Raw genomic sequence first — 23,424 nt, forward strand, 5'->3', positions numbered from 1 at the left:
TAGAGACAGCCTGGAAAGCACAGGCCCCAGGCAGGAGCAAACTGTCTATCCTAGAGGGTTAGTACTAGGAAATCAAAGACTGTTACACTCAAAGGGAACTTTAAGGCCCTCACTTTGTAATAACACATTCAAGAGACCAGAGAAATAGGAAAAATTTAATATTCAATTCTGAAGCTCACAGAGACTGAAACAGCAAGCACAGAGACTCCATGGGTTTACACCGGGTCCTCGGCATGTGTTGTAGCTGTTAGCCTGGTGATTTTTGTGGGACTCCCAACAATGGGAGCAGGTGCATCTCTGACTCTTTTGCTTGCTCTTGGGGCTCTTTTCCTCCTATTGGGTTGCCTTGTCCAGCTTTGGCATGAGGGCTTTTGCCCTGTCTTCTTGTATCTTGTTTTGCCCTATATGGCTGTTCTCTTGGAAGCCAGCTCTGTTCTGAAGGGAAATGGAGAGGGAATGAATTTGGGGAGACATGAAGTAGGGGGTGCTGGGAGGAGTGGACAGAGGGGAAATTGTGGTTGGAGTGTATTGTGTAAGAGAAGACTCTATTTCCAATAAAAATAAAAATAATAAAAAAATAAAAGTAATCCAACAAAGGCCATGGAGTTGGATTTCATTGTTTTGGTTGGATTTAAGAATGTAGAATGCCCCCAAAAGATAATCTAGATTTACAACGTTTTCAAAAAAAGAAAAAGAAGGAAGGAAGGAAGGGAGGAAGGGAGGGAGGGAGGAAAGAAAGAGATGTCAAAAGGCAAAAATGGCTGGTATAGTGACTCAGTACAAGGCAATGATGTTTAAAGTCCCTGATCGCAAGGAACCCCGCCCTCTTTTTCCCATAGACTAAAGCTCCAGAGAGTTACAGTCTACTAGCATAGTCACACAGCAGACTGCCTGCAACTTTCAACCCCAAGAGCTCTGAGACAAGCAGGTGCCAGCAGCCAGTTAGGAGAGAGAGGGGCCAGTGACTCCTCTTTATCTGTGGCCCTTTGCAGCACTCTGAGCACGCCTTATACTGAAAATGGACATAATGGTTTACTTTTTTTTTTCTTTTTGGTTTCTCAAGACAGGGTTTCTCTGTGTAGCCTTGGCTGTCCTGAACTTGCTTTATAGACCAGGCTGGCCTCGAACTCACAGAGATCCGCCTGCCTCTGCATCCTGAGTGCTGGGATTAAAGGCGTGTGCCACCATGCCTGGCAATGGTTTACTTCTTATATTAAGAAAAGAGAAGAGATGAAAGAGAAGGTGAGACCTGGAGGTGTAACATGCCTGCCTAGCATGCGAAAGGTCCCATGTTAAATCCTGAACACCAAAACTAAAAACCAGGGAGAATGGTCATGGTACAAAAATCAACCATAGTGTTACCTAGGTCTTGTCAAATTAAGAGTTTTGCTTTGCAGTGGAAAATATTTTAAAAGCATGATGGTAGAGCAGAGTGGTGAGTCTAGAATTATATATGCCTTTGCATTCCTCCTTTTTTCTTTTCTTTTCATTCCTCCTTTTTTCAATTTGTTATATAAGTGTCCCTGAAAGGACACATGCCATTTTCACAGGGAAGTTTTGGAAAAGATCAGGATGATCTGAGTAACAGACTGAAGACCCATCTTTAGAAGCTGCTTGTGTGTGAAGTGCAGACTTAAGGAGTCGCTGTGGACATTCTTCCAGGTCTCTGTACATAGTGCTGTCCTCTTAGGGAGTCACTGTGGACATTCTTCCAGCTCTCTGTACACAGTGCTGTCCTCCACACTCATCCCATACCTCTTATCCAGTGGGACAGGCAGCTCTGCAGTAAGGGGTGATGCAGAAGGAGGCAATAGGGAACACAGGAAAGTCCGAATAATACAGTCCAGACCTGAGTTGTTTTCAATGCTGACAGAGCCAGCTATAGTGGCAGGTACCCAAAGTCATTGCTGCTCAGGAGGCTGAGGCAAGGGAATGGCTTAAGCCTCAGAATTCAAGATCAATCTGGGCAATAGAGAAACGAGGAGTTTGGTTTGGTTTTGAATTTGAATTCTCTCTCTTCTGTATTTACAGTTAGTGGTCAGTTAAATAGAATTAAACTATGTTTTTATTTGTAGAAAGTGCAGCTTCGGAGGTTATGTTTGCTGAGAAAACTGGCCCTCCAACCACCAAAAAAACACAGAAAAAAGCAAGTATTGAAGCAAGATTAACTATGCAAATTATTGCACTAATAAAAGATCTGATTTTAATGAATCATATAAAATATTTTCAGTGCATTTACGGCAATAGAAAAAGCATTTTGGAACATAAGAATTATTCAATTTTTAAAAAAAACTATGTAGGTACACGTTATTCATTAAGGTACAAATAAGAAATTTACTGTGCTAGAGCAGCACTTTACCCTGGAGACTATAGTAGGTTATGCCTGGACTCTGAGGTTCTCTGTGGAAGACTTTGGACTTGGAAAGCCTTTCATTAATAGCATCATTTTTATATCATTCCAGTCAGATAAATAGTTGCTTTGTTTGATTACATGCTTGTTTGATGGTATCTATTTTATAGCTGAGAAAACAGGCTTATATTTTCATTATTTTTTAGTAGTTTGTGACAAGTCTTGATCTAAAATCCCTTTTATTTTTATTGTATAGGTTAGGGAATAAATTGGGGGAAAGGCAAACATGTTAGTAGGGAGCTCTATTAGTAAGAAATATAAAGATTTTTGGTGAGAGATTTTGTGTTGTCTTTGATTAAGATGTTTTATAGGAGAGGTTGAGAGATGTGCCTGGATTGAAGATAATTTTGCCTGGAGAGTTGACAGATGGATATAGAGGATGGAGTGAGAAAGACGTCTACGCTTTGTCTTGAGCAGCTGATTGATAAAGATGTTATCTGAGAGGCTGGGGGGATGATTCAGTTGATCTAGTTCTTGGTATGGAAACACAGTACTGGGAGGCAGAGTCAGGAGCATCCCTGGGGCTTGCTGGTCACCTAGACCACCTGCTTTAGTGAGAAACTTGTTCTCAAAAATAAATTCATGAATAATTGAGAAAGACATTGGATGTCAGCATGTATGTACATACAGAAGGGCATGTGCCTGTGTACAACGTGCATACATATGTAATGATGCTACTTGACGTTATAGGGACAATGTAAGAGCTCTAAGGAAACGTGAAGATTGAAATGTTCAAAGGGCCATTGATATGAATCTGCAGATCAGGAAAACGTATAAAAGGTGCATGATATTATAGTTATTTGTAAAGACACAGAAATATTTGAAACTACTTGGGCAAGAGTATTTACAGACTACGGGAAAGAGGAGGGTCCAGGAGCAATCAAGCACTGGTATTCATGATAGCTGGGTTTGCGAAAGAAGGAACAAGTAAAGCAGGGTACTGGTGCAGAGAGCCAAAAGGTAGGTAGTCAAGTGATCTTTGACAAGAAAGCAAAGATGGTGCAATGGAGGGAAGTTATCTTTCTCCAGATGGCAATTGGATAATAATAATGTATATCCACAAGCAAAAAATGTCCCAAGAAACAGATGTCATACATTTTACAAGAACTGGCTCAAATATATAAAATGCAAATCTGTGAAACTCTTAGAAACTAACAGGAGAAAACCTAGGTGACCTTGGACAGGGTAATGAATTTTTAAATACAACACCACAGCACCAATGGCATAATGCGTGAAAGAAATCATTGATAACTATAATTCAGTGAAAGGCAATGTTAAGAAAGAAAAGACAAGCCTCACATTATAAAAGGTGCATATGATAATCCAAAAACACACAAAGAATTTTTAAAGCTTAAGTATGAAGATGAAAAAATGGACAAAAGATCTAAGCAGATATTTCACTTAAAGAAGGCATGTAGACAGCAAGAAGTGTGTTAAAGGTTGTTTATCGTCACATGTTCATAGAAAACTGCAAATAACATGCAAATCTGAAACACCGACAGTGGCAGATTCTGCTGTAGATGGAGAGTGGCAGAGGTCCTCAGCCATTGCTGGGAGCTGCATAGGACACCGCACACTGGAAGACAAGTTTGTGCCCCTGGCTCACCAAGCACAAAGAGAAACTAAAGACCAGGGAGCAGCAGTCGAGGTAGAAAAGGCCATAAAGTGAAAGCCTTGGGGGGAAACAGACCCTAAAAGGAAATAGTAGAAAAGAAGAAAAAGCAGCAACTGAATGGAGAGGCAGGCTCTCAAGAAGCCTTTTTAGTAAAAAACTGGATATATCAGATTACTGTTGATGGCCACTAAAAACGGAAACAGGAAGATGGGAGCACAGCGTTGAATTTCACCCCGTATGCAACTGGGGCTCCTCATCGCCTAGAGATCTAGTTCATCTTGACCTGAATTTCAATTCTCTCTCTTTTTTTTTTTTGCTATTTGATAATATTCCTTTTATTTTAATAGAAAGGTCTATGCTTTTTCATATACATTTATTACACATCCATAAAACAAACTACATACAGCAGAGAGAACCATGTGACAACCATGAGTTCTATAAATGTTACATTCATAATGATTTGGCTGTTTGTATTTGTCAGACTTGAAGTAAACATCTTTCATGTCTTGTTGGGTTTAAATTTCTGAATGAAATTCAACATCTATCCACCTAGCTCATCTCTATTACCTTAACTCCTTTATCTTGATCTAAAAAGATCTCATCCCCTAACCAACTAAACCTGATTGTAAAACTAAGCTATCTGGTCTTCAACACCCCTCAGAGACTTGAGAAGGAATAAGACTTAAATTCGTGAGTGAACCAGCAGTGCAGGTTAGCAGCTTCCAAAATGAACAAAATGACTGAGACAGCTTACTGCCTGAACAGTCACCCAACACTCTCTATAACGCTGGAGCCTCATCTTCAGCCTTCTGGCCCAGTGTCTCTGCCAGATTTATTTGCAAGGCAGGAACTATTGAGGACTTGCTTACCCTGTCTTGGCCTAGTTTGGCCATTGACTCTGCCTGCATCTAAGCTGCCCATTTTTAGGCAGAATTCTGTTGGTGGCAGGATGAGGACATTTTGCCCAGTGGCTTGTTTGCCACACTTGAAGCCACCTCCATAAGGAGGGTCTTTGATGCTCATCATCTTCTTTGAGGTTGGCTGGGTGTTGTCAGGAGTTAACTTGTCTTGTTGTCAAAGAAATTTTGGGATAATAAAAACATCTTTAAATGCTGTATTCTGTGTGTCTCTGAGGCTTTTGAAGACCTTATTTAACTATTTTACCTCATATATTTATAGAGTCATATCTATCTGTTAGACTTAGGAGGGGTTGGGTAGGTTTCTGTTTGCTCTCTTGGTCTACAAATGCTTATTTTCATCAGGAGGTGGTTATAAGTTATTATTGGTCTTATACAGAAAAAAATTAGGCAGAATTCGGGGACACCCCTCTTTTCCTTTATCTTTCATCAGTAGGTAAGGAGATAGGAGCTGAAAAGAAAGAAAGGGATATAGAAAAATAGAGGGAGGATAGAACAAAAGGTAGATGATTGAATCTACTCTTTAGCTCAAGGCCTAATTATTACTCATAAGGAAGGTTATATCTAAGTCATTGGTATAGAATTTAGTATATTGATACAAAACATGGGCATGTCAAATACTTGTCAGATTCTAGCACAAGAATTTCAATTCTTTGTCTTAAAGCAATGAAAGAAAGTATTCCACTGCTCCTAGAGGCATTGCAGGTGTGGCTGCTGTGTCACATGTGCGTCAGTAGGTGGCAGAGGAGAGAGGCTATGTCCATTTCAGTGTTCTGACCTATGAACAGCTGAATGATTAGTAGCCTAACATTTCCTGAAAAATCGAGCCTGAGAAGACTCTCAGTCTAGCAACAGGTGCCTCTGACAGGAAGCCAGCCTGAGACAACCACCAGTCCAGACCAGGAGCAAGCTGCAGACCAGAAGAACCCTGCCTTGGACTCAGGGTTCCAGGAGGGAGTGAGCCCCAGACAGATGACTCTTACATGGGGTCACTCTGGCCCACTGGCTGGGCATGGAGTGAGTTCAAGATGACCATCAGACCAGGTGTCACAGGTCCTGGACAGGGAGCTAGCCTGTGATGACCAGCAGTTGTGTGCTGAGCAAGCCTTGGGGGGCAGCAGACCATGCCTGAGATAACCCTTGCCTGGTGCAATAATGCATGAGTGAGGCATAACACTCCTGAGACAACCTCAGACACCCAGGGACCCCAGGCATCACTAAGAGGAACAAAGTAAATGGTGGAAAAATTGAAGAGAGAGAAACAGAAGGATATGGGCACAGTGAAGAGAGGCAGAACTGAAGACTCGAGGGTAGTGAGGAACAGCCTGATGTGAGCAGCCAGTGATGCCACCTGGCACCATGGTGGGGTGATGATGGCTTGTGCTGCCACCGGGAGCCATGTCTGTGTCTGTGGCCCTGAAGCAGCACGGGATATGTTACTACCAAAGGCAAGGCAACAGCCCCTGGTCTGGCCTGCCACCCTAGGACTTGCTGATGTCTGAGGACTGTGCAGAACTGGTCCTACCCTTCACCTGGGAATCATGAGAGAGCTGGCCGTGGGGGCATGAGAGTGGGAGAAATGACTATATCCCTTACCAACTGCAACACTCAGGAGAGTGGGCCCTGCACCTCACCTGAGCAGCAGGGTAGAGCTGGCCCTGGTGGTGGTGGTTGCTGCTGAGCTGGCTCTGAGCACATGAGAGTGGGAGAGTCAGTGGGCTGACCAGCTCAGATACCTTTCAAGCCCAGATCCAGGACTTTGGGTTGACCTACCCCAGCATTTACCCCTTTGACAAACTGCTAGAATGTGTGAAGAGGCTGGTCCTACAGATCTAAAACTACACGACCTCCGTGACACAGGGCAACAACAGGATATCTAAGAGGACCCCCAGTGAGGCTCTATATTGATGGTGTAGCAGAAGCCAAATGCCTAGTACCAGACCAATGCATCATTGCAATGACCATTTGCAAACAAAGAAGTGTGGACAAAAGGGCACACTGTGGGACACACTGTGACACACTACAGCTTCCGCAAAGAGATTTTTTTCTCTGTTAGGGGGAGGTTGCAAAGGTGGAGAGTGGGTATGAGGGGTGCATGATGTGAAATTCACAAAGAACCAATAAAAAGTTTTGTTTTTAAGAAATCCTTCTCTATGCTCTCTCTGTTCTCTTTACTTCTCTCTCACTCCTTCTGGATACCTGTCCTTGTCCTTCATCTATAATGTCTACTCCATAATGCTTCCTCTACTAGTCAGCCCCGTCTCTTATACAGATCAAATACTTTGCAACTGAACTGTGGCCCATCATATATTAATGTCATGTCTCTGCTGTTGTGTTCTGTATTGTCTCAAAAGCTATGCTTATCATAGTGTCTCTTCCTGAGTATAAATCTATCATCTTGATATCCTGCTGTTTAAAAGTGGCCCCACTGAGCCAAGCGTGGTGGTGCACACCTTTAATCCCAGCACTCAGGAGACAGTGGCAGGCAGATCGCTGTGAGTTCAAGGCCAGCCTGGTCTACAAAGCAAGTTCAGGACAGTCAAGGCTACACAGAGAGACCCTGTCTCCAATGGCCAATAGCACATGAAATTATGCTCACTATAATCACGCATTAAGCAAATGAAAATGAAAACCACAATAATATGCTTACTCACATCCACTAAGATGGCCACAGTAAAATAAAAAATAAAAAAGGCAGTAACCAATACTGGTGAGGATGTGAAGAAACTGGAATCCCCACAGATCCTGCTGGGAATGTGAAATCGCATGGCTACTTTAGAAACCAGTTTGTTGATTCTTCAAACATTTAAATGTGGATCCAGCAATTCTACTGTAACTCTTACACCAAAGTGGGATAAAGCCGTCATCACAAAAAATATATATGTAAGCAATTACAGTTATTCATAATTGCCAGAGTAGAGCAGCCCCAATGCTCACCTAATAAGTGGACCATGAAAGGTGTCACATCTATACAATGACGTCACCCACGAGTTAAAAACAAATGAAGCACTGATGCATACTAAAGCATGGATGAGCTCTGAACATGGTATGCTACATGAAAAAGCAAGTCACAGAAGACCACATACTATATGACTCCATTTACAGGAAATACCCAGGGTAGAAATACATATAAAGACAGAAAATAGAGAAAAGGTTACTTAGTACTGGTGTAGTGGCATGGAAATTTATCACTAATATGAGACTTTAGGAACAAAAATGTTCAAAAATTAGATTGTGGTAATGGCTGCATGGCCCTAAAAATATCCTTAAAATATTGAATTTCATGCTTTAAGTATGAACTTTAGGGTATGTTGAATTGTATCTCAATAAAACTGTTTAAGAAGCACTTGTTATTTTTAAATGTCCATATCATATTGAAGAGAGAAGTTTTGAGAAGATAAGGAGGCATCAATCTAGTAAGTATAAGCATAGGTACTGGCCTTTAACAGAGGGGTATTTCCATTGTGGTGGGTTTGTAGATGCAGTGTGAGAGGGCTGGATTTGCACTTACAGGGGCACACACTTACAGGGGCACATCCAGTGCTCTACTCTATCTTTACATTCTTTAGGAATTTTTTAGCAAGAGCCTCACATTTCGTACTGAGCCTTGAAGTTTTGAGTCTTGGGTAGCATCCTGTTTGATGTTTGTTGTTACAGGAGTGTATAGTGGAAGCTTTCCAGCTGGAGACTACAAAGGGAAGAAGAGAGGCCTAAGGGAAATAGAGCATTGTGAAATAGTCACGAGAAACTAGACGTGTGTGGTACAGTTGCTTGTGTGAGGTGACTTTTGTTGAGTCTGTGATCTGACAGGTCACACAATTCTACCAGTGTTCAGCCACAGTGACTCTACAGAGGATATGGAAGGGAAGGCTTGTCTGAGACTGAAGATTTGTCAGACATCCGTGATAAAAGAAGAAGGAATAAGAAATTAACTATACTGATGACTAGTGTGACATACAGGTTTGATAAGCTAGAAAGAAGACTAAAGAAACCAATGGTAAAGATACAACAGCAAGATCCATGAACTAAAGATTGTAACAAGGGGAGCGTGTTATTTCTTGAAGACAAAGAATGGGAGCTGTCTGAATTGATGCGTCTATAGTTTCTATTGAAGGCGAGGGCTAGGCTTTGATAGTGACTGAAGTGGCGCGAGGGAAAAGGTAACACAGAAGTCAAGGAACTGAGAGGACAGTCATGCATGGCAACAGCCCTGCTGTTTAGGAGGGTGGCAAGCCTGAAAGGGGCACCTGTTTTCAAGGACTGAAGTCTTCAGAGGAAGGAAGTCAGTTGAGGCTGTTGTATACTTTGCTCTTGACTGTTCTCTCATGTACTTGTTACCACAGACTGTACCTCCTCGGCTCCTCCCTCCTCCCCGTTACCCTCCCATCCTCTTCATATCCCCACCCAACCTAAAATCCTCAAAATTAGATCCCCACAATCTAATTTTATGTGAAATTCGAATCTCTCCTCCCTACTTATGTTTGACACGCTTTTATTTTAAGTGCTATAATATAAACATACTATGAAACCATGAGACAAGTCCACAGCTGGAGTGGCTGACCATGTGTAATGTGCAACATAGGGATTAGTTAACAAGACAACGCACTCTGGGATGGTCAACATGTCCTGATGTTAAGAGGCCTTTTAATTTTAGGGGGTGTGGTTTTAAAAATATAGATTATTATATAATAAAGATAATAATAAATATGTTTAATATTGTCCATAGTATAATTTTAAGTGTTGGCAAACAGATATAAAACTTTATTTTGTTTTTGCAAAACACTGGTTTCTAGCTCCTTTTTACCCAAGTGCTAACCCCTGCTGCCACGGATCAAGCCACATTTCCAACCTTGTAATTACCTTAAATGTTGTAGAACTGGGTATCTCAACCTATTTTATCTTTACCCAATTTTTCATTTAAATATATCAGACATTTTATTTTTAAGGATATGTCAGGCTCTGGGTTGTTTTGTTTTATAGTGCTGTAGATATATACCCCTAGCCTTAAAACATGTTTTTTCCCTAGAAAATAATTTTCCTTCAAGTTTAAATCTTTTTTTTTTCAATGTGAAGAATTGGACACCTGAGAAGAACTAGGAATGCTTTATAGCATCGTGAATTATATTCCATATTGTGAATGTGTTTCAGCCTGAGAAAGAATGTGAAGACAGAGGTCCACATGCTCAAGCCAAGTCAGGCTCTGGTCATCTAGAGCACAGGGCTCTGCTCCCCCGTCACAGTTCAGCTCTAGAAAACAATGCAGTCAGGGGTGCTCTGATGCCGCAGCCCCTGGAACCCATGTTGGTAAGTCCTGGTATTTTATTAACTCATAATTCTTAGAAGGACAAAAAATTTAGTCATTAAGAAGATTTAAAAATGCACAATTTCAGCTGGTGCAATGGCCTGTAATATCAGCACTCTGGGAGGCAGAGGCAGGTGGATCCCTGTGAGTTTGAGGCCAGCCTGGTCTACAAAGCAAGTCCAGGACATCCAGAGCTACAAAGAAAAACCTCAAAACCAACCCACACAAACAAAGAAATGCACAATTTCTTAACAAATATAGAGAAAATGGGGTGCAGCTAAATTCTGTAGCTACATACAAGCTGCTTTGTAAAGTGAACTGAGGGTTGACAGTTGTGTCATTGGGACCCCTGCAAAGCAAATTCTAAGATATAATTATGAATTCAAGTGGCTGACTGGAGCATATGGTACCTGAGAAAAGAATTTAGGGAGGGATTAGACAGTGATTGCCTGGATCCAAAAGGAGTTCTCAAGCAAAAGTACCACCTGAGCCTGTATTGTGCTATTGTGCTCAGCCTGAGATGGTGGCCTCACCTGGACAGCTGATGCAGATAGTAAAGCTATTACAGCCCCTGGCAGCATCACAGCAGAGACCCTAGAGGTGCCAGAGTGATGAGTGCTAGCTCACTGAGTGACTTCTCTGCAGAGTCTACAGGTTCTGTCTGCATATACTCTTTGTAATCCTTGCTCACCAATCCTAAAGGTAGTCTAGACAAAGAAATTAAAAGTACGTAGCTAATAAGTTAGAGTTAATATGTTTATGTTTAGAACCAATCAAATATGCCCATAAATTTTTTATAACAGTTTTTTTCTGTTTTTGTTTTTTTTTTTTTGTTTTGTTTTTGTTTTTTGTTTTTTGTTTTTTTTTGAGACAGGGTTTTTCTGTGTAGCTATGGCTGCCCTGGAACTCACTCTATAGACCAGACTGGCCTCAAACTCAGAGATCCTCCTGCCTCTGCCTCCTGAGTGTCGGGATTAAAGGCGTGCGCCACCACTGCCCGGCTCTAACAATTTCCTTAGTAATTCATTCTAGATTAGTTTATTCCAACTAGTTTAAATGGGTTAATCAGAAGAAAAACAGAGTGAGGGAAAAGTAGAAGTGGAATAAAACTAACCCAGACCTAACTATGATTTTCAGTTTTATCTCAGAGTTGAGTTCCAGATCCAAACTTAGCACTGCTTAACAGTCACCTCTTCAAGAAGAGAGACATACCAGAAAGGCAGGATGGGCTTATGGAATCCAAGATTTGCAAGGGCAGCTTATTGCTGGGAATAAAGCTACCCACCTCTGCCGCTCTGCCTGTCTGTCACTCGTCTTTGCTTTCCTGCCTGTTTCTTTCTTCTTTGTTGCCTGTGCTTTGTCTCTCCTGGCGTCAGTTACCTCTCTCTGATTCCTGTCTGTCTTGTTACCTGTCCCCATACTTCACACTATCCCTGTCCTTCTGTGGCTCTGTCTCTTTATCTTTCTGTTCAGTTTCTATTGTTGTCTGTCTTTTCTCTCAATCAAATTATTTTTCCCCTCTTGGTCTCTGCAAACTTCCCTGTCTTTCTGTGTCTTTACCCCTCGCATTATCCATCTCATTTCTCTCCCACTACCCACTCTCATTTTGTCTATGTGAGTCTTTCCATTTAGAAGTACATTAACACAGAGAATGAAAAACTTGAATAACAATAATCTTGAACACAACACATTTATAAACTTACTACTTAATACATATCAAACTGAAGCATGGGTCATCATAACTGGTCATGTTTTAAAATTTTTATTATATTTTTATTTATGTTTCTATATGTGTCTTATGTGGGCTTCTGTGTGTTATAGAATTACATTTTTTAGCTGTTTGGGAATATTCTGATTTTAACAAATTCTTCAACTAGATTTACATAGTATCTCTTAATAACTACTTAATAACTATATACATTTACATAACAAATAGCAACCTTTTATAAAAGACGCCACCATAATAAAACTAAGAACTGTAATAGACTAGGGCCAATATTAAGGATGTGCTGGTCCTAACAGTGTCTTCACCACTAGATTTAACTTCTTTGGGTGTGTGTGATGGTCACATTGACCATCAGCTTGATAGGACCTAAATCATTTAAAAGGCAGGTCAATGGCCATGTCTGTGAGGGAGTGGGATAGATTAGGTTGAGGTGGAAAGACCCACCCTGAATGTGTGTGCCAACATTCCATGTGCTGGGGTCCCAGACTGCAGAGGAGATCTAAATGGCTGAGTGCAAGCACTCCCTCATCCCTCCCTGCCACCTGACCATGGATGCCATGTGACCAGCTTCTGCCAATGTGCCTTCTCCACCATGGTGGATTTGTACCCTTGAACTGTGAGCTGAGAGGAACCCTTCCTCTCTTAACTGCTTCTTGTCTGACATTTTGTCACAGTATAGAGACCACTTACAGCATTTAAATTAAATTAATGAAACTATATTTTTTAAAAAAGTGCTCCCCACGCAATGGGCAGAGACACTTTGTTGGTGATTATTGTGATCTTATATCATCAGCCAGGGGCAGAGCAGATGGCAGTCCTTTGCTCATCCCAGCTTGATGCCTGGCTTGGTGGCCAAAGTGATTCTATGCCTAGGACACATAAAAATCAAATCAAATCCAGGCAGTACAGCATGGGGTGAAGGAAGAAAGAAAGAGGGAGGAGGAAGAAAGACAGACGTGCATGCCACCATGCCATGTGGTGCAGGTGGGGAAAGATGCCCACAGACCTGCCCTTCACCCTACAGCCCAGCTGGGCCATAGACTCACAGAGCCCTGCCTACACAGTGCAGCAAGCAGCAAGGCAAGAGCAAGACAGGCAGAGACTGTGGACTGCCATGCCACCCATAGACCTGCGTCCCCACCCACAGCATAGGTGGGTTGTAGACACCTGCTTGCTAGAGGATGCCACCCAGGGGCCCACCAGCCTCATGGCCAGCCTGCGGTTGGTGCCACCACAATGTGCAAGTATGTGGTGGTCAGATGGGAAAGAAAAAGAAGTGGAGCAGCTTGAGCATTATGAAGAAAGCTGGAACTGGAGACTTGACGGTGAAGAGGAGTAACCTGTTGTGAGTGGCCAGCCTTGCAACCTGGGGCTATGTTGAGGTCTCAGCCTGAGCTACTGCTGAGGGCCATGTCTGGGTCTGTGGCTATGTAGCAGCAGCAGGGGTTCGTATTGATGTCATGTGGCTCATATCACCACTAGAGAACATGGGGTTGCCCCTGGTTGGGGCGGCTGCCGGGGACCACATGGGTGTCCAGAGGCTGTGCAAAACTGACTTCACCCCTCACTGTCTACAGTGCTCTGGAGAGCTGGCCTCACCTCTCACTGGCAACAGCACTTGGGAGAGCAGGCCCTGTGCCTTGACCAGGCAGCACAGTGGAACTGGCTCTGGTAGCAGGGGTGTGGGTGAGCTGCCCCTAGGGTGTGAGAGTCAGAGAGCTGATTCTAGGAGATGGAGAAGCTGCCCACAGGGTCATAAGCAGCTACTCCTGCCCCTCACCAGCTGCAGCACTTGGGAGAGCTAACCCTGCACCTCACCTGGACAGCATAGCAAAGCAAGTCCAGTGAGCTGGCCCCAAAGGTGTGACAAAGGGAGAGCTGGCTGTACCACTCCTCTACCATGAGGTAGCCCGGGCAGGGGGAGATGCCCTCTGCCTGCCCCTTGCCACCAGAGGCAACTGGGAAAGCTGACCATGGGGTCATGAGAATGGGTGAGCTGGCCTTGCTCTCATAGGCTGCAGCACTCGGGAGAACAGGCTCTGCACCTCACCTGGGCAGCACAGTAGGGCTGGCCCTGGCCAAGATGGTGCAAGTAAGGGAGCGGGAAGAGCTAGCCCAGGCTCTCACAGGCTGCACCACTTGGGAACGTGGGCCCCATGCCTTGACTAGGCAGCACTGGAACTGGCTGTGGAGGCAGGGGCACAGGTGAGCCAGCCTGAGGGCATGAGAGCAGAAGAGCTGCTTCCTGCCAATGGCTGCACTGAGTGGCCTAGATGGGCAGTGCTGGAAAGCTCATTCTGGTGGTGCAGATAAGGGAGAGCTTAGCTACTGCCCAGGCCCAGATCCAGATCTGAGTTGGACTACCCCAAAATCTACATCGTCTGTGAATAGTTGGGACATGAGAAGGGGACAGTCCTGCTGATCCAAAGCTGCAGGATCTCCATGACACAGGACAACAACAGGATGACCAGGAGGAGTACTGGTGAGGATACAATATTGATGGTGTCCCAGAGGCCAGAGACATCAAACTAGACCAATGACTTATTGCAATAAACATTTGCAAATGACAATATGCGGGTAGAGGGGTATGCTGTGGGGCACACTGTGGCATACTGCAGCTTCCATGATGAGATGTTTTTCTGTGCTTTGGTTTTTTGTTTATTGGTTGGTTGGTTGGTTGGTTTGTGTGTGTATATGTGAGTTTTTTATTTTGTGGGGAGAGGTTGCAAAAGCAAAGGGCGGATGAGAGTGGATAGGGAGGTGAGCAGGACTGAGGTGCATGGTGTGAAACTGAAAAAGGATCAGTAAGAAGGCGTGTCCTTTCTTTTTTTTAAGTACAGTAGTATTCCAGGAGCTAGCAAATGCTACAAATAATTTTAAGGCAGCTAAAAGAGTTAATCAAAGCACTGCCCCCTTCTTATGGCTCTAGCCTCTCTTTCTAAATGACAGTAATTTCAGCCTAAGCGTTCTTATATAATTGTTACGCCAGATAGAATTTTATTCAGGGCTGTTTGAATTAGACAGTCGATTTTTTTCAGTGTTCTATCAGGTGATTTAAAATGTAATTAACAGATTAAGGATTTTATTATTGGTCTAGTCTGCTAACGTTGAATTACCATTTTAAAAATAATTCCTCTCTGATAATCTCCTGTTTTGTAAATATTTATAGAAAAAAAGTTATGTTCTTCATGATAATCAAAGCAAAGCCCTCTTAACTAGTACACCATCTTCAGACACAGCTGATTTTGTGGTAAGTATTATTAGCCTTTGACCCTGTGGGACCTGTTTTCTGACCTCTTCTTCCCATTCATCTGTCATCCCAGGAGCATTTGTCCATAATGAATAGTACCTGTTTTCTCCTGCTACATAAGCACTGTCACTGGAAATACTCTATATGTAAAAGAGAATACCAAAACACCAGCCAGGGTTTGTTTGGGAGTTTTAAAGATTTTATTTTTAATTATATGTATCTGTCTGTGTGTGGGTATGTGTACTTGAGTGTGAGTGCCCACAGAGGCCAAATGAGGACATTGTATCCCCTGGAGCTGGAGTGACAAGTGGTTGTGAACTTTGTGATGGGTGCTGGGATCTAAGCTCAGGCCCTTTGCTAGAGCAGTGCACATTGTCAATGGCCAGACCATCTCTCCAGCCCCAAAGTTGCCAGATCACAAATTACTCTCCCCCCTGTCCCATCCTGCCATGGCTACCCTTGAATACACAGATATCTGTCCGATTCTGCTGTGGAACCCTGGGATCAAAGTCACGTACTATCATGAGCAGCCTTTTCTGATTACATATAACATGAAATTCAGCATTGTAGTCGTGTTTAGCTGTGCACTGAGCATCTCTATACAGCATCGTCTCCGTCTAGTTTTAGAGTTCTTTTTCATTTTGTATATCTGAACACTCCATACGTATTAGACAGTAACTCCCTATAGAACCCTCCTCTAGCCCCTGGCAATCATCCCTCTTCTTTCTGCCTATGAACTGATTACATAAAGTGCCTCATATAGTTAAAAATCACACATTTCTTACCCTTGTTTGGCTTTTGAGGCAGGGTCTGAATTATCCCAGGTCCGCCGACCCTCCCGCCACAGCTTCCCTAGTAGCTGGGATTCTGGGTGTATCCCACCATGCCTAGTGGTAGCCCTCTTTTTATGACTCATGTCATTCACAAATATTATGCCCTCAGGCTTGAATATGTGAAAACATTGTCAAAAATTACTTCCAAGAGCTGAGAATATGGCCTTTGATTCCCAACACATAGGGTGGCTCACAACCCTCTCTAACAGATACAGAAATCCAACACTCTCTTATGGCCTAAACCGGTCCTATGTACACATGATACATTGACATCTACAGGCAAAATACCCATACACATAAAATGAACTGATTTTAAAAACACATGATGTAGGATGGCCCAGCTGGTAGGTGCACTTTCCTACAACCTAACTTCTATCCACAGGACTCACATGGTGAAAGGTAAAAAGCAACTCCTGATGATGTTCTCTGATTTTCACATGACTACAGAGGCTTGTGCACCACCACCACCACAACAACAATAACAACAACAACACAGATACACACAATTATATTTTAGAGATGAAAACATTTTTTTGTAAGATCACATTTTATTTATGCGTCTGCCAGTCAGTGGACATTTGGTCATTTCTACTTTGTCATGAACACTGGCGGTAAAAGCATGTATATGCACAAGTATAGATTCCCTCTTTTCAGCTCCTCTGAGTGTGTGCCCAGAAGTAAAGTTTCTAAATTGTGTGGTAGGGGCACTTGTAAGCTTTTTAGAAAGTCTTTTCCATAGGGTTTGCAACATTTTACCACCTTACTAGTGAAGTGCAAGGTTCCAATCCCTGTGCATCCTTTACTAGTGTCTGTGGGTTTGTATTCTGTTTTGCTTTAGTGAGAGAATTATTTATACATTGATTCACTTACAATTATGTTTTAAAGAATTATTTCCAAATATAATTAAGTACACTTATTCAAATACAATTGTGCATCAAATATACAAGAAATGCTTCAATAAGATAGTATTTTCAATGTCACCTTAATTACCTAAAGTTAGTTGTTGTTGAAACTTTAAAAGGAGTTATATTATCGTATAGATTGATTTGTCTCCAGTGCAAAATGTGTCTTTTGAAGAACTATTTCCAAATGTCAGCAATTATGTTAATTCAAGCGAAATTGTTCCTGTGTCAAGCTGGCAAGAAAGTTCAAATAAGGTAACATTTTCAAATTCTTCTTCAGTTTTCTGAAAAAAGAGTTATTATGATGTTTCTTCCAACTAACATGTTTTATGTGTGTAAAGAAGAATTTGTTGTTACATAAATGACCTGCAAATCCTTTCTACACTTGCATGTACACTGCACATAGAATCTTTTGAAGCACAGCCTTTGAAAAATGTCATGGCTTAAGTTGTCTAACTTTTCGTTTGTAGCCTCTGTCTTTGGTGCCACACAAAAAGCTATGACCAAATCAAATGATAGGACGCTTCTGCCTATGTTTTCCTTAAAGAGCTATAGGTCTCTCCGTTAAAGAGCTATAGGTCTCACCATTAGGTAAGAAATCCGTCTATAGGTCTCACCATTAGGTATGAAATCCGTCTATAGGTCTCACCGTTAGGTATGAAATCCGTCTATAGGTCTCACCGTGAGGTATGAAATCCGTCTGGACTTGTTTGTGTGAGAGCATCTAACTTCACTTTACATGTAGGAGCTCAGGGTTAACAGTGCCATTTTCTAATTTAATTATCTAAGAATTGTATTGTATACAAAGGAAAGTTAAGTATAAAAATTCTAGATTATAACTTTTTGCTTTGCTTTCTTTCACTTTTGGCAACTACCATTTATTATGAGTTCAGGCTTAATTCAGTTTCACAGTCTTAACCTCAAACTCTTACACTTTTCCAAATACTTGGATTACAGGCATATGACACCAAGCCCAAGTAAGGCAAAAACATGTGTCTTCCAGAACTCAGTGGATAGTTTATTGTTTTCCACAGGTTTCTTTGTGTGTTCACGTGCATGTGCACACACGCACACACACACACACACACACACACACACACACACCACACACACACACAAACAGTAGTATAATCAAAAATGGATTAGGGTAGGATGTCTTATTGACTCGTAAATGAGAAGGAAATTACTGAATTCAGACATTAAATAGCACTCGTTAGACATTCCTGTTGAAGCCCGGCATGGTGGCACATGTCTGTAATCCCAGCACTGGGGAGGCAGAGGCAGCAGATCTCTGTGAGTTCAAGGCCAGCCTGGTCTACAGAGCAAGTTCCAGGACAGCCAGGGCTATTACACAGAGAAACTGTGTCTTGAGAAACAAACAAACAAAAATTGCTTCTCTGATTACTTAGATGTGTATGTGTGGTTGGGCATGTGTGTTCTCTTGCTATGGGCACAAGCAGGTGTGGGTGTGTGTGTAGTTCTGAGGTTGACATCACGTACCTTCTCCAATTGCTCCTTACCGTATTTATTGAGGCATAGTCTCTTTCTGAACCTGGGCCTTCCAGTCGGGGTGAGTCTGGCCAGCCAGCTTGCTCAGGGCATTCTCTGTTTCTGCCTTCCTTGTGCTTGGATGACATCAGGCCATACTTGCCTGACATTAACATGGGTGCAAAGGATCCCAATTCCAGGCCTCACACTTGTTTTTAGCTTCAGCTTACCTTTGTTAGCTTTTCCTCCTTAGGCTTCTGTTACATTCATAGCCCAAGTAGAAGGAGAAAGGCTTATTCTTATGTGTATGTATTTCAGTATTGGCTAAGGACTCCAGTTAGCTTTGCTTGAGTCACATGTGTGCCTAGTCCATCTATCACTGCCAGGGAAATGGCAAACCATAACTATCTACGCCTGGCTTTCCTGCCATTCCTGTGGTCATAGAACAAGGCTGACAACCAAACTCGCTGAGTTAATGAAACAAATTGCCGTTCTCCGTTACAGTTACCTCACAGTATTTGGTTTTGAACAGAGAAACTGAGATCATCCCAATTTTCATTCCTTTTCGGATAACTTATTTTTCCACCCTGTCATTTGTAAGCAAAAACTTTCTTAATCCCAGCACTTTAGAGGAAGAAGTAGAGGATCTCAAGACCAGACTGGACTATGTAGGGAAACCTTGCTTCAGAAAAGGAAGCCTTCTTTTTTTGTTTTGTTTTAACAAGTCAACTATAGTTTTTATTACAAAGGAGTGAGATTTGCGATCAATTTCTGAGCAGGGCCATCAACTTCAGTGCCTGGGTAGGCACTGAAGGAGCTCAATGGTGGCTTATCCTCACATGTTTCTGTCTAGGTGGAGGTTCCTGCCCCAGGGCAGTTACAAAGCACCTTCAGGGAGAGGCAGGCAGGGTCGGCAGTACTTGGACGGCCATTTCTATGACTTTATAAAAATTTTCTTATTATATTGTTTTTTATTTAATTAATTTATTCAGATTACATCTCAATTGTTATCCCATCCCTTGTATCCTCCCATTTCTCCCTCCCTCCTGCTTTCACCCTATTCCCCTCCTCTATGTCTGTAAGTGAGGGGGACCTCCTCCCCCACTATATGCTCATAGGCTGTCAAGTCTCATCTTGGTAGCCTGCTTATCCTTTCTTTGAGTGCCAGCAGGGCTCCCCACCAGGGGGAAGTTGTTGGCTCTGTTTCTTAACAATTAAACTTTATTATACAACCCAACCAACTAGCTTACACAAGAGGGAAAAAAGGTTAAAGGGAAACAAGGGTCAACCTTTCAGTATCCGTTCCATGGGACAAGTCCCTGGGTGTCTCTGGCCTGCGCGCTGGTCTGGCATGTTCACTGATCCTTTTCCTGATCCACGTGCGCTCGAGCTCAGTCTGAACCTGCTGCCCCTCTTGTCCTCTCTGCCTGTCTCTCTCTCACGTGCAAGGGCTGGTCTCCTCCTCCCATCGAGGGTCAATTAGAAACACAGTAATCCAGGTGGAGTTCCCTGTCCTTTTTCTGAATTCCAGGCCCAGGATGGCTCCACCCAGTATCTCAAGGTTAATCTCAGGGAATATCCATAGTATGTCCAAAAACAAAGCCCACCAAAACTACTTTCACCTATGACAAAGTTTACAATCCTTCCCACAGGAAGTGGTCAAATATGGGGGACCAGAGTTCATGTCAGTCAGTCCCCACTCTCCACTCAACTGTGGAGAATGTCCTGTCCATTAGCTAGATCTGAGTAGGGGTTCGATATATTGTCCTTGGTTGGTAAAGTAGTTTGAGCAGAACTCCTGGGCCCAGATCCGCCCATCCTGATGTTCTTCTTGTAGGTTTCTAGGACCCTCTGGATCCTTCTATTTCCCCATTCTTCCATACTTCTCTCATCTAGAGTCCCAGTAGGATGACCTCATATCTAACCCAATCTCCTGGTAAGAGAATACTTTTATGGGCCATGGCTCTTGGGCTAGTGCCCAACTATAAATGAGTATATACCACGTGAGTCTTCCTGCTTCTGGGTTAGCTCACTCAGTATGATAGTTTCTAGTTCCATCCATTTGTCCACAAATTTTGGGATTTCCTTGTTTTTAACAGCTGAGTAGTAGTCCATAGTATAAATGTACAAGTTTCTTTATCCATTCTTCAACTGAGGGACATTTAGGTTGTTTCTAGGTTCTAGCTATTATGAATAAGGCAGCTATGAACATGGTTGAGCATATGTCCTTGTTGTGTGGTGGAGCACCTTCTGGATATATTCCAAGGAGTGGAATAGCTGGATCTTGAGGAAGCCCTATTCCCAGTTTTCTGAGATAGCGCCAGATAGATTTCCAAAGTGGTTGTGCAAGTTTGCATTCCCACCAGCAATGAAGGAGTGTTCCCCTTTCTCCACATCCTCGCCAGCATGTCCTGTCACTTGAGTTTTTAATCTTAGCCATTCTGATGGGTATAAGATGGAATCTCAGAGTCGTTTTGATTTGCATTTCTCTGATGACTAAAGACGTTGAACATTTCTTTAAGTGTTTCTCAGCCATTTGATATTCCTCTTTTGAGAATTTTCTGTTTAGTTCTGAGCCCCATTTCTTAATTGGGTTATTTGGCTTGGTGGTGTTTAATTTCATGAGATCTTTATATATTTTGGATATTAAACCTTTGTCAGATGTAGGGTTGGTGAAGATCTTTTCCTTGTCTGTGGGCTGTCGCTTTGTTCTGTTGACAGTGTCTTCTGCCTTACAGAAGCTTCTCAGCCCTATGAGGTCACATTTATTGATTGTTGACGTTAAGGCCTGGGCTGTTAGACTTCTGTTCAGGAACTTGTCTCCTGTGCCAATATGTTCCAAGCTCTTCCCCACTTTTTCTTCTAACCAATTTAGTGTCTCTGGTTTTATGTTGAGGTCTTTAATCCATTTGGACTTGAGTTTTGTACATGGTGATAAATATGGATCTGATTGCATTTTTCTACATGTAGACATCCAGTTAGACCAGCACCATTTGTTGAAGATGCTATCCTTTTTCCGTTGAATAGATTTGGGCAAGTCTTCTTTTTGAGGACATGTTGGAGCATGTTTTTTTTTTAAGTAGGGTGAAAAACTTTAGAAATATATAATTGGGTCAGTTATCTTTATCTTACAGTTATTTTTTGAGCTCAAATATTTTGTGTTACATTTCTGATTACTGCTTAATTTATTCTTTGGTAATAGGAATTTTTAACATTTTGGGTGGGGTTTTTATTGGTTTATCTTTCTCTCATTGTTTACATCCATTGATTCCTTTCCACTATATTTTGGAAGCACTCCCCCATTATTTCTCTCAAAAACTGGAAATACAAACTATCATGTAGCAGATTCTGACTGCAGCTGTGTGCACTGATATCGTTCTGAAAAGCATCAAGCCTTAGGAAAAGTTTCATCTGTAAAACATTTTTTGGCCCCAGCAAAGAACAGTGTAGTAGCTGGTGTGTCAACATGGATTTTGGTCCTGTCAGGTTAAGTAGATGGTACAAATATAGTCCTTTTCTGTGTTCATCCTAGAGACAGATGCTGAACAAAGTAGAACATGAATGACTCTTTTCTTCAGGGATTCTGTTTCTTGAGGATAGTAAAGCTTTTGTCTCATAAGTGGGGTTTTTTTGGTTTTTTGTTTGTTTGTTTGTTTTTTCTGAGACAGGGTTTCTCTGTGTAGCCTTGGTTGTCCTAGACTCACTTTGTAGACCAGGCTGGTCTTGAACTCACAGCGATCCACTTGCCTCTGCCTCTTGAGTGCTGGGATTAAAGGCGTGTGCCACCACACCCGGCCCACTCATAAGTGTTTATATTGGTGGAGAGTCTCTCCTGCTCAGAGCATAGAGCAAACTGTGATCACTTCTTTAAGGCATTTTTCTTTACTTAGGTATTAACTTGTTGAAGTGGCTGTGACAGATATTACAAAGTAGGTGGTTTCTTAAAACAAGAAGATGTGTTCTACCCCAGTTCTGAAGTCAGGATGTTAGCAAGGCATGGCTCCCACAAACCCACTGGAGGCTGGTCTCTCTTCTGTCAGCTTACACGTGGCATTTTGTAATTGGGGAAGTCCAGTCTGTACCAGCTCTCATGTAGCTGTCTTCCCTCTTTGTGTGTCTCTATGCCTTCACAACTGTTTCCCTGTGCGTCAATGCCCAAGTTTCCTGTTGTTATAGGACATGGGTTACATTGAACTAAGGCCCAATCTAACTTGATGAAATCTGTAGTCACCACATTTCCAAATAAAGTCACCTTCGTAGTTGCTGGTCTTTTTTGAGAAGAATATGGCTTTACCCATGATATTGTCTCCTTGTTTTCCTATCCAATTAATCCTGAATTCTTTGTTAATCATTTGTACAACTCTTTAGAGCTGATGACCCATCAGATTTTAACTCAGTAAAAAAGTTTCTGCTAGAGTGTTCTGACTTGTGCTTTCTATGTCAGTCTTCCTGAGATTTGCCCGAACCACAATTCTGGGGATTCATTTCACAAATATACTACACATGCCCCCACCCCGTAGCTCTCTTTCTCTTTCAATCTCTCACTCTTTCTCTCTATTATACTTTTCTTCAACATTACCTTATCAGATTTCTAGCTTCCCATATTTTGAGGAACCATGCTTTTCCCCATTTCATAAGCTGGAAAAATCTTGCCTTTAGACTCTGTGTTGTTAAGTTTCTTGTTATGCCTCACTCTTTTTCCATGTCCTTCGACGGAATGCCATGGATTCTATTTGTGTGTGCATGCATGTGTATGTATAGATCTGTGTATATGTCGGAGGATGCCATGGCCCACAGGTCAAAGAACAGGCTCGGTGTTGGTTCTTGCCTTCCTCATTGTGTGAGAGCCCCCTAAAATTATTTGCAGCTAGAGACAAGAGATTCCTCTGAAGCTCATGGACTAGCTTTCTTCTCATCAGCAGCATTAAACACCAAGCAGCCCTCCTCCTTTCTTCCTCCCTACTCTGTTCCTCTTGTTCTC

General features: G+C 42.4%; 1 protein-coding gene and 1 non-coding gene across 2 annotated transcripts in view; both read left to right on the forward strand.

Annotated features, from left to right (window-relative positions):
• Window positions 1-23,424, forward strand: part of Meikin (meiotic kinetochore factor) — a 48,692-nt gene that overhangs the window by 16,024 nt on the left and 9,244 nt on the right. Inside the window, exons 9-13 of the mRNA XM_051168172.1 lie at window positions 1,434-1,439; window positions 2,076-2,146; window positions 10,091-10,246; window positions 15,140-15,220; window positions 17,094-17,210. Coding sequence (XP_051024129.1) covers window positions 1,434-1,439; window positions 2,076-2,146; window positions 10,091-10,246; window positions 15,140-15,220; window positions 17,094-17,210 — 431 coding nt within the window. The remainder of the gene's footprint in view (window positions 1-1,433; window positions 1,440-2,075; window positions 2,147-10,090; window positions 10,247-15,139; window positions 15,221-17,093; window positions 17,211-23,424) is intronic.
• LOC127208863 (small nucleolar RNA SNORA17) lies at window positions 5,626-5,754 on the forward strand. Its single transcript, XR_007833131.1, has one exon. It is a non-coding gene; the product is annotated as a small nucleolar RNA SNORA17 (small nucleolar RNA).

The sequence above is a fragment of the Acomys russatus genome, chromosome 25 (assembly GCF_903995435.1).
Source record: "Acomys russatus chromosome 25, mAcoRus1.1, whole genome shotgun sequence".
Lineage (NCBI taxonomy): Eukaryota > Metazoa > Chordata > Mammalia > Rodentia > Muridae > Acomys > Acomys russatus.